Raw genomic sequence first — 11,090 nt, forward strand, 5'->3', positions numbered from 1 at the left:
ATCGCTAGTGGTTACATTACGATTTTTCTATACGTCGTAATAAAGTACAACTATTTAATTGCTTCGCGAAACACAATTGTTATAGTGTATAAAAAGAGTAACTAAATATTTATTAGCATGTTTTTGCTTTTTTAGATGGATTTTGCAATGATCTTTTGACATCTAGCAAGTGCTAAGATAGCAATGCATTCCTTTCATAACTTTAAAGTTATATAAAAGGATTCAGATAATATTTTAACTAGGTAAAGCAAATTATTTTACTGGATTTTAACATAAATGCTTTCTACAAAAGCTTCACGTTGTGCAGTTACAGTTTCGAACGTTTGTGACGTCACAACTGCCAGCCTGTATCTGTAGGACCACCACAATGTAAGTGATCAGCGTTCCGGCTATCTGTGAAGAAAAGTTGATGATATATTTACATTCAGTGTATATTTTCCCTTATGTTTTCATTGGAAATCTGCGACGTTTAATTTCCTATAAATACACTTTACTAATTCATGCGCCATGAGCACAAAAGTAAACGTCACCACGTGTTTTGAGTACTGTGGTTTCATCAATATTCGTTGAATACCAATTTTCGTGGATTTCGTATTTAAGTTAATCCACGAAATTAAATGTTCATTACAATGCATTAACATTTTGTATTGATGGGGTCATTGGCCACGAATTTACATATCCTTAAAACTGTGATTTTCACTTTATACACGCAAAATTGATACCATTGAATATTAATGAAACCCCAGTATATTTATTTTTTCATGATTGAATGAAACGTTCAATCTTACATAACGAATTTAATATGTCAATAATATGAAAATTAATCATTCAGTTATATCTACTCCTTAATAAAAAGGATTTTTTCTACAAAGTTTCTGGCACTATATTTTTAGTCGCGGAAGAGAACTAAATAGCTTGTTAATATGGCTGTTCCGTTTTTGTTTCATATCCATGACTAAGAGCGTAGCTGATGTCTTTACAGTGACAATACACATATATATCATAAAGATAAACAGCATTATGAATATAAATATAAGCTTTGTATGCTTAATTTTGGATGTCGTAGGTTCTGTAACACACCATGCGGTGCAGACAAATTATCATACTGCGCTAACTGCACCGCTTGGCGTGTTACAGGACCGACGACATCCAAAAATAAGCATTCAATGCTCAAGATGATGATGATGATGATGGCGATGATGATGATGATGATGATGATGATGGCATGATAATATTCAAGTGTGCATAGTGTGTGGTTTCTGCTTACGTTTTAACACATTGCTGAAACATTACGTGAAAGATGAAATTCATAGTATAGCGTTCTGTAGATCTAAATTAATATTAGTAAAACGTGCTTAATTAATATACTTTACCATAAGAAATGTTGAACCATCCATTATAAACATGCCGTATATGTTAATTCCTATTGTCTGGCTTGTCACCTGGGTTATGAACATCTGTAACTATTTTACAATAATCAATTATAATTTAACAGATGAAATTAAAAATAAAGCATTTATACAAATACGTATAATTATATATGCCAAAGTCTTTAAAGTTGAAAACAAAAACACTTTCAAACAAGTGTTCTTAAGCTATATGTCTATAAAACTGTCTTCCTTTCAGCTGTAGAAACCAAAATACATTTGTAAAAGTAAAACTGATGCAAATTGTTCTCATGCTTTGGGGTTAAAAAAAAATTTTCCAATGAATTCAATTTCACGTCTGCAAAACAAAATATGAGAATAAATAGTTATTTAAAACTTTATTTTAGCTATGACATTTTAAAAGAAATTAATGACCTGGCGGAGCATGCTGATGGTTAGATTGACTATGAGTTTTATAAATGACAAAAGATGATATGATAAATGCAATTTTATCGAGGTTTTACGAAAAATATAAATTGATTACACAAACCAAATAAGTTGTTAAAATATACCTGATACTTGGCATCAGTTGACAGTGATTTTACGCTCAACTCTAGCAAACTTTGCAGAACACTATGAGCCTGAAAGGTTCAATAAAATCTCAATATTATGTAACTATGTTAATGTATTATCCTTAAAGAAGTATTGATAAATTGAAAATTGACTGTTCTAGGCTTTTCATTAGATACAGTTTTATTTTCTACTTGTGTCCTTAATTCAAGCTTGATATACAATGTTGCAAAGTTCTAAGCACTGACTGTTATTTATCGTGCCAACCTTTTCATTTATTTTCTGGTTTTTGAGGTCGGATCTAAAAGACTAGATCACATATACTGTATCATAAAAGATCATAGAACGTTGTTTGTAAACAATTCAGAACGGGTTGTTGTAAAAATGCCGCTGAAAGTTTTTATAAGGATTATAGAGCTTTTCTTTCTGTGTTTTATTTTTTTTTATTTGCATACTAGATTTTCCATTCGAAATTCGAAATCAAAACTAAATATTTGAATTCTGTTATTCTATTTGTACTTATAATATCACAATTTATATTCATAATTTATAGCGAGCGCAGCGAGGCGGCGCGAAGCGCCGCTCGCGTAGCGAGCTCCATAGACAACGTGTACGAACGGAGGAAATTCGAGTTGAAATCTGCACATTGTTCAAAGAAAATTTTGTGGACCCGCGTGAAAACGTTCTACTATCCCAGTGATCCTTTGCGGTGCATAGCAACTTGGCGGAACAGGAAGCGTTTCTAAGGAAAATTCTTACCTGTAAATCGCATACATCATTTTCATTTAACAATAAAGAATCCTTTTAACAACATTAAAGTAAACAACACATATGCTTACGTAAAAAACTGTACCAATGACGTCATTTCCTTCCCCGAATTTGTCCGACAATTTACGAAAACTGTCGAGCGCAAAAAGTTAATTATGACGTCTCAGTGATCTGGCGTTTTATATTCCCGCGATACATTTAGAGGTGGATCAAGCATCTGTACTGAATGTAACGTGTAGGAAGTACACAGTAGGGAGTCACCGTTAACACTGATACTGCGCTCACTATTAACGGTGACTCTTTGGCTGATTAGTTTTGTTTTAATGATTTTTTTTTTGCTCAGTAAATACACATGCAAGTTCCATGCTAAATTTATTGTCATATTGATCCAATCATTGTATACGTTAGGTAGGTGACAAAAACTTATTAAAAAAGAAAAGTCTAAATTATTATTAAATCTACGTGTAGCCACGTCATTTTGTAATGAATAAATAAAAGAAAAAAATTAAACTGTTAAAATATCTACATGTATTTGTTATAGTTGCATATGTGGTCAAACCTTTCAATAATATTGGATATCACACACTAAAAAAAGGGGGAGGGAACATGTCTACAACGTATAGCGTACTAAAATTAAAAAGATTAAAAACAAAATTAATGTCACAGAGGAAAACTAAAACACCGGTAACAACAAGGAACAAAATGAGAAATAACACAGACACACAATTTATTGATTTTAATGATCATTATTAAAAGGTAAAGGAGAGATAAAAAATTCAAAAAAAACGGCTTTGTGTTTATCAAAATATTTTAATAAGTCTGTTTAACATTTTATTAATGCTCAGTGGTATTTTTTGTTTAAGTGTATAAACCTAGGAAGGGACCATTGGAATAAAAGTTTGATATCTTCCGGTTCCTTGCGGTGGTAAAAGTTTTCGAGACAAAGCCAAAGTTTTTTGGTTTGGTTAAGTCCACGGGTTGCATTTAACAATGATGACAGATGTGTGACTCCTTCTGCGCTCGCCCCAACGGTCACACCGTAAAACATATTATTCATAATCAATATTCATAATTTATCAGATACACGGGGAAATTTAGAATAAATATTTTTTTACAATAAAATGCAAATATACCTTAGAAAATTTTGAATCTAATTTTACAAAGCACTGGAGAAAGAAAAGAAGACGAACACAGAACCAAATCCATACAAAACAGATGGTTATTCAGATCCATGTGAGTGAACAAAAATGAATGTAAAAAACAAGTTTATTTAAATAGAACGTTATATGTTACATTTAAAGTTTAAAATCAAAGATTTCTAAACTTAATTATAACAACTTGTCATAGTTCAATTTAGAAATCTTTGATTTTAAACTTTTAATATAACATATATATTTCGTAAAACAATGCAATACAAAAGAAATGAAATATCATAGATATCATATCGATCCAGAATAACAACGCTTGACATGTTTTGTAAGTTGATATAAGTTTGATAATAGAGCGCCTGAGAAAACAAAATACAAGTGTTAGAAATTAAAACAATGAGGTTTAAAACAGTAATTGTAAATCAAACGAGAGAGAGAGAGAGTCTTGTGGGTCTGATAAGTGTTGCATAGATCTAGATTCGTAGTCAATATAGGTATTTTTTTATTGTGACTTTAAGGATTACACTTTGCCCTTATTTAAAAGAAGAAATTTTTGCTTTGAAAAAGATATTAAAAAGTTATGCAAAAAAAAAAAACCTTGCAGATATATGCTTGTATGATATTACATATGGAGTCACTTATGGTTATTTGTTAGAATTTCAAATTGTAATCGTTCCTATCAACTGTGAGACTGAATAAAACATTCGAATGACAGCCTAGCTATTTCCATTGTCTAAAACACGCATACAAACAAAATAATGTCTAAGAACAAACAAAATTTCATACTGAAGAAACATCTCAGCTAACCAAGTACAAATATATGGCAATAATGTGCTCCTTACTTTTGAATTGATGATAGCGCCCGTGGCTGTTATTAAGCAGACTGCAATTGTGTTTGTAATGAGTAGCGAAGCCAGGATCATCACATCAAATAGTCCCAGCGTACTGTACACAACCCCATACACAGTCAGGCAGATACTGGGCAGCATGATAATGTAGAGTAGCAGAACATTTGGTTGTATGATACTGTTTGCAGTCTGTAGCAATTCGGTCACCTGAAAGTGTCGCCATCTTAGATTTTGAACTTCCGACTCGGTAACTTCGGTTTGTTGCTTGATAGTGTCCGCTGTTTTTGTTACGTCGTGGAATTCCTGGATAATCAGGTAGGATAGAACGAAAACAATAACTAATTGTAAGTACATAAAAAAAGACAAAATAGTGACTGTAATTGAGTCAATGACGGATACGAAATCGTACACATATCCATCTGTGTAGCGAAAAGGCAGTAGGCGACTGACCATAACCCCCGATTCATCGAAGAATCGAGAGCTAGATACAATATTCGAACTTGCCAAAAAATATATACTTAGAATAACAGAAAAAATTGATATTCCTGTGATTCTTCTTTTCAACTTCCGAACGTTTGTCGCAAAACCATTTTCTGCTTGAAACGCCGAAAACTTTGCAAGAACTCGTGGTAAATTCCGCGTGGTGTTGATGATTAAAACAGGATACATCACGATGTTACTTATGTTGGCCACCGCAAAGACTATTCGGCCCATTAATTTATCCGAAAAATCACCATTGGTCATAAATCCAGCTATGATTCTGATAACAATTGCAAGTGCCATTGCCATCACCAGAACATCGAAAAGGATTCTTGCCAATACCGATTTAGTCCATCGAAAGTTTTCAAAATAAAAGCCACCGACTTTAAGCATTAAAATTGGATAATGCAATGCTTCTTCAACGGTGGGATTATCATATTTTCTTCCATTTTCTTCTGGCATTGGTGAAACTTTTCGAACACGATTCATCATGACTCCAGTGTGTGAGTTATCAATTGCTATATTATCACCAGGATTTTTTTCATCAAAATGATGCGAGATATCCATTTGATCCATTTAATTTAATTGCGTTGATCGAGATCTCACCGAAATGTTTGTTTAATAAATAGTGTAAATAGACGCCATCTGATCATTGCAGTCCCTGGTATTATGACAAAGTATTACATAAACAAGAAGCCCAGGGGCCACAGTGCTCACATCCGAGCACCAATAGCCAAAACTCTGATTCAATGATCATAATAGTATCAAATTCAAAATATCTTGGCAATTAAGAACAGTAGAATTAACACAAAAAGTAAAAGTATCTACCCATTTTATTTATATATTACCAAACACTTTTGTTAATTTTGATTTTTATTGAATCCTATTTAAGAATCCCCCTCCCTCTATGGCGCCACTTTTCTCCAAGAAATCATGTTAAAACTCAAATCTACACAAGTTTCAAGGATGTTTTTGGCAGAAGATTTTTAAAGTTGTTTCTCTGTATCTTCCGATGCAAAATTTTACTCACCCTTAATATGGCCCCACCCTAACCCCGGGAATAATAGTATGAACAAAGCTGGATCTAAACTACCGGAAGATGCTTCCACATAAATTTGAGCTTTTCTTGACTAATTGTTTTCCTGGAAAAGATTTGTGAAAAACAACAATTTTTTTTTTAATTATTCGAAATTATCTTCAAATAAATAAAACATTACCCTTTATTTGAACAAACTTTAATTCCCTTCAACTAGTAATGCTTTGTGCCAATTTTGGTTTAAATCGGCCCAGTGGTTCTGGAAAAGAAGATGAAAATGTGAAAAGTTTACAACAACAAGGACAACAACAACAACGACAGACAACGGACAAATCTTAATCAGAAAAGCTCGCTTTATTGAGCCTTCGACTCAGGTGAGCTAAAAATAATATCCATTAAACCAAGGAGGGGCAATGCATCACATTGTTTACCTTTGAATGGAGATGTGTTTTTTTTCTACTTTGGATTCTGAGATATAGGATTGATTGTTTACTGATATGAAATTGAAGTCAATTGTCTCTTTGGTGTTACAACAAATCAAAAGCAAAAAGGTCGATCAAATATATCATATTTGCTGAGTTCCGACAAATATTACAGGTAGATTGTCCGACATTACAAAAAGGATTTCGTCAACTCAGTCGGCATAGTTAACTTTTATGAAAAGCGACGATTCTGAAGTTGACAACCGCCAAATTAAAGTCTAAAAGTCAGCGCCTCCTGCAAAAGTCAAGCAACCACCTAATCAGTATAATTCATTCAAGACCCATTGCCTCGTTCACAAAAGGGTTGTTTTCCCCGCGAATTAATACATTTTATTGGTAATTTATAAACTGAAAGGTGATTTCTGTTCAATGATGATTTATTCTATTCTGGGCCTTTCTACTGAAATTTTGATTTCTCCAAGAACATTTTCAAAATCATGATGAATATACTTTTAAAGTCAAAATAACCCAACTAATGAACATTTCAAAGTATTGTTTTATAGACCAGACGTTTGTGAGAAAATGTATAATACTTCCATTGTTTTTCTTTTAATGATACATGTAGATATGCTTTTTACAATGGAACAAAAATAAATTGCTGCTTTTGTTGAATTTGTGAATATCTAACTCATATCAAAACGTAAGAGCAAAAAAATTTCAAATAGAACATACGCATTGCTTACGAATTTTCTTCCCTTTTTGGCCATTTTTCATATCTTATACACAAACAGAAAAAAAACTTAGCGGTACGTTCACAATCAGTAATATTGTGAAATAAAATATCTCATACAATACAAAATACATGTACATTAACATACGTAGCTAATTTGTGAGGAATGGCCAACACACGATCAATATAAAAAGATCATCCGTATAAATGTTAATGTCGCTCGTTCTAATATACTTTTAAATATAAAGAAATGAAGCAAAGATTATTTGTTTCTTCTATTTTATTCTTACATAAAATAAAATCACATTAGTGGTTATGAAATGAAAATTGTTGAATATTCATTTTATATGGAGTCATGTTATATAATGACTTGTCACCAAACATAAACGAAATTACCAGGGGAAAAAGTAGTAGTTGCAACCGTGTTGAGTTTTCCCAACCTATTCAGCTCCCCAAAAAGAAATTGAAAGGGTCAGATTAAAATTGCAGCTATAAAAAGAGTCAACTTGAGACACTGCAATGTCCAGGAACTAGTAAAGGCCACAACTAGCACCTCAAAACTGTAAAACCGCAACAATATACCATGTGGTCATCGCCCCAAATATCTGTGAGGAAAAAGAATACTAAACATTAATTTGATTTTCTGCTTTAGGCTAAACGTTCGATTGTGACAGAAAATAATATACATAATACCACCAATACTCTTGAGACTTCCAATGTTTAAGGTTACCTTTGATGAAATGCTATCAATAAATGATATTCTACCTTTAACATTCAAGTGTAGTCGAATATACATAATTACCACCAGTGCTGTTGAGACTTCCACTGTAATCGTGCTGACAGCGTTAGGTGATGTCGTCTGGATGATCACCTGGGATATGAATACCTGTATCTAAACGATTACCACATTATGACATAATGTAGAAAAAACACACACCTAGGGGCACTAAACTCTTCACTTAATTAAGAATCAAAAACAATATATTTAGAAAGCGATCAATTGTCGCGCGGAAAAAAATATTTAATACGTTAGTGGTTTTATTTTTCATATTACATATGTGAGAATAAGTGAATGTTTAGGCTTAAGGGTTTTTCCATAATCATTCTGTGTGGGTTATATATATATATATATATATATATATATATATATATATATATATATATATATATATATATATATATATATATATATATATATAAAATCATTTTTTAACTTTAACTAGAGAATTTTAACTAAGACGACATGATAAGTAAATGTGGCAATGTGCGCACTGGCTTCATCAATATGCCTCATTAATGCTTTCTATCTACATTATTCGGTTGACAATCTGATAATCTGACAAAACTTGCATATTTTAATCAGAATTGGCATACTTATTTTAATTTAAAGGTGAGAGAAATTATTATATTATCTGCATGATGAATAGAGAAAAATCCGATAAACCATGCTTTATGTAAAGATTCATGCCTACTAAGTTCAAAAGGCATTTAAATGCTTACAGAGACGTGCGGTTAGAGGAAGACACAAAATCTACCAACTTTTACGCCCACGAATCATGATTTATTAAACAGCATACTATGATATTGATATAATAAGTGTATTGGTATTACCTGGTGTTGTGCATCAAATGACAAATTCTCCAAACTTAAAGCAAATAGACGTCTTAAAATCTTGTGATCCTGGAAAATCAAAATAAATACGTTAAATCATATTACAAAATGTTCAAAATTTTATTAAATGATATTTTCAATTTTGACCAGAATTTGATTTTTCTTTTCATTTTCGTCTTGGAAATACAGTATAGCTTTTAAAAATGTTATATGTGATACAAATTTGAATGATTTCTACAAAGCTAACTCCCTTTTGACGTAGTTAGACTCAACTCAATTACAGTTATTGAAACATGCATCGAATAATAAAAAAAATGCTGAATCAGCGGTTACATGAAATACTAGTAATAGAAAATCAATGGCTGTAACCTTACCTGATCATTTGCTTTTATCGTAGATTTTCTCATCCAAAGCACAGTCAGCACTTGACATATGACGTTGCTATGCAGTGCTTTAACCATGACAACTTCGTCGCCATGAAACAATCCCCATAAAAAGACTAAGATTTTAATTAAAATGACCAGGAACACTGCATTTGTGTAAGATTGCGCGAGAAGTTTGGATTTTCTCAAAAGAGTCCCCGCTTGCTGTTGTTGTCTTCTAAGTCTCTCTAGTTTACTAGCAGTGATCGCGCAGTCCTCTCCAAAGGCCTTCACCTTTTGATCAACGACCTTGACCTCTCTCGTAATAAATGTCGTCAGAATAAATATGATCAGGAATGTAGTCATTGCAATAGCGCTCAAATACACATTGAAAACCAGATTTGTGAAGAACTCGAAAGTACCAAATACATATACGAAATTCCAAATTTTTAACAAGTCAGTAAAATGGGGAAAAGCTAAATAAAAGCATGCGTGTTGCAATAGAAGGAGTAAAGGAAATCAAAAATAGATGAAAAAGTTTTCCATTGACATCGCTCTTTGCTTCTTCAACATCAGTCGCAAATCCATACTCTGTTTGATAAGCTGTAAATCTTTTCAAAATCTTCCGTAAATTTTTGGTCGTAGCAATCAAAATGAAAGGAAAAATGATAAAGTCAATTTTGGATCCTATGCTAATAACAGTTTGAATTGAACGACTTCCCGGCAGATCGGGGTCATCTGTAAAGTATTCCATATTGTAAAGTACGTGCCACAAAAGTAGCAAAGCAACAAACAAAGAATATATCTTACTCCATGGTAAAATTCCTTTGTCTTCTTTAACTTCAGTCTCAATGTACGTTCCGCATATTTTGAGAACAACCACCGGAAATTGCAAGACGTCTGCAATGGTTAAAGAACCTTTAACATCCGGTCGAACAGAAATGACCGGATCTGTTTCTTCGCACGAGTCCTTAATGGGTGAACTGGTTTCATCGGTCTGCTCATGGTTGGTATGTCTCTCTTGTTTGTCCATCATATATAACACTACCAAATCTATCAGACCTATTCTCTTTTATAAGAAAGAAAATATTATAATTTGTCCTCTAATTTATTGCTTCTTCTTTGGTCTTGCACTCTATTGGTTTGGACAAACAAACACTGTGCAAAAAATAAACATGTGATTTCCCCGAGGAATTGCAATATCTGCAGTTTCCATAGCTAATCTCAATCAAAAAAGGTATTATTTTACTCGTGTGAAATATAAAATGAAGCAATTAATGAAGCAAAATAATCAAAAGAAGGTTTCTTTGCATGGGAAAAATATGGCTTGTTTTTTCACAATCATTTGGGATGGAAAAAGAGACATTTAAGCGCCATTCCCATTACGAAGGAATTCTGATTATATATTTAATTGGTTTAGTACGTTGTACAGTGAAATTTGTTTTCGGAAAAACCAAAATCTAAATCCTTAAAAGTTTAAATATTTGGAAATGCTGCTAAACATGCGTTTTTAAAGAAACTTCTTTTGTTTTCTTTCTTTCCTTTAACAAGTTATGCACCCTCTTTGGCTTTTTATGCGGATACATGCATTATTATGCGAATATTTTAAAAAGTATACATACAACCAGTAAGCATGTTATGCAATTTCTTCTTCACAGCTCTGTAGCAACCTCTAATGATACACTGTCCACTTATTATAAAAAGCTGCATAAGTGGCCATAATCCTCACCATTTATCATTTAAGTTTA

The 11,090-nt window shown here is 32.5% G+C and overlaps 2 protein-coding genes across 2 annotated transcripts; both read right to left on the reverse strand.

Annotated features, from left to right (window-relative positions):
• Positions 1-257: 257 nt before the first annotated feature.
• Positions 258-7,308, reverse strand: LOC105347846 (uncharacterized). Its single transcript, XM_011457083.4, has 4 exons — positions 4,696-7,308; positions 1,940-2,008; positions 1,374-1,463; positions 258-393 (listed from the first exon to the last, which is right to left on the reverse strand). The coding sequence occupies exons 1-4, from the start codon at positions 5,755-5,757 to the stop codon at positions 295-297; spliced, it is 1,320 nt and encodes a 439-aa protein (XP_011455385.4). The 5' UTR covers positions 5,758-7,308; the 3' UTR covers positions 258-294.
• Positions 7,309-7,400: 92 nt separating this feature from the next.
• On the reverse strand, positions 7,401-10,683 carry LOC109621105 (uncharacterized). The gene is made up of 4 exons (XM_020075013.3): positions 9,355-10,683; positions 8,981-9,049; positions 8,172-8,261; positions 7,401-7,974 (listed from the first exon to the last, which is right to left on the reverse strand). Exons 1-4 carry the CDS (start codon positions 9,706-9,708, stop codon positions 7,924-7,926), a joined length of 564 nt encoding a protein of 187 aa, XP_019930572.3. The 5' UTR covers positions 9,709-10,683; the 3' UTR covers positions 7,401-7,923.
• Positions 10,684-11,090: the final 407 nt, after the last annotated feature.

The sequence above is a fragment of the Magallana gigas genome, chromosome 9 (assembly GCF_963853765.1).
Source record: "Magallana gigas chromosome 9, xbMagGiga1.1, whole genome shotgun sequence".
Lineage (NCBI taxonomy): Eukaryota > Metazoa > Mollusca > Bivalvia > Ostreida > Ostreidae > Magallana > Magallana gigas.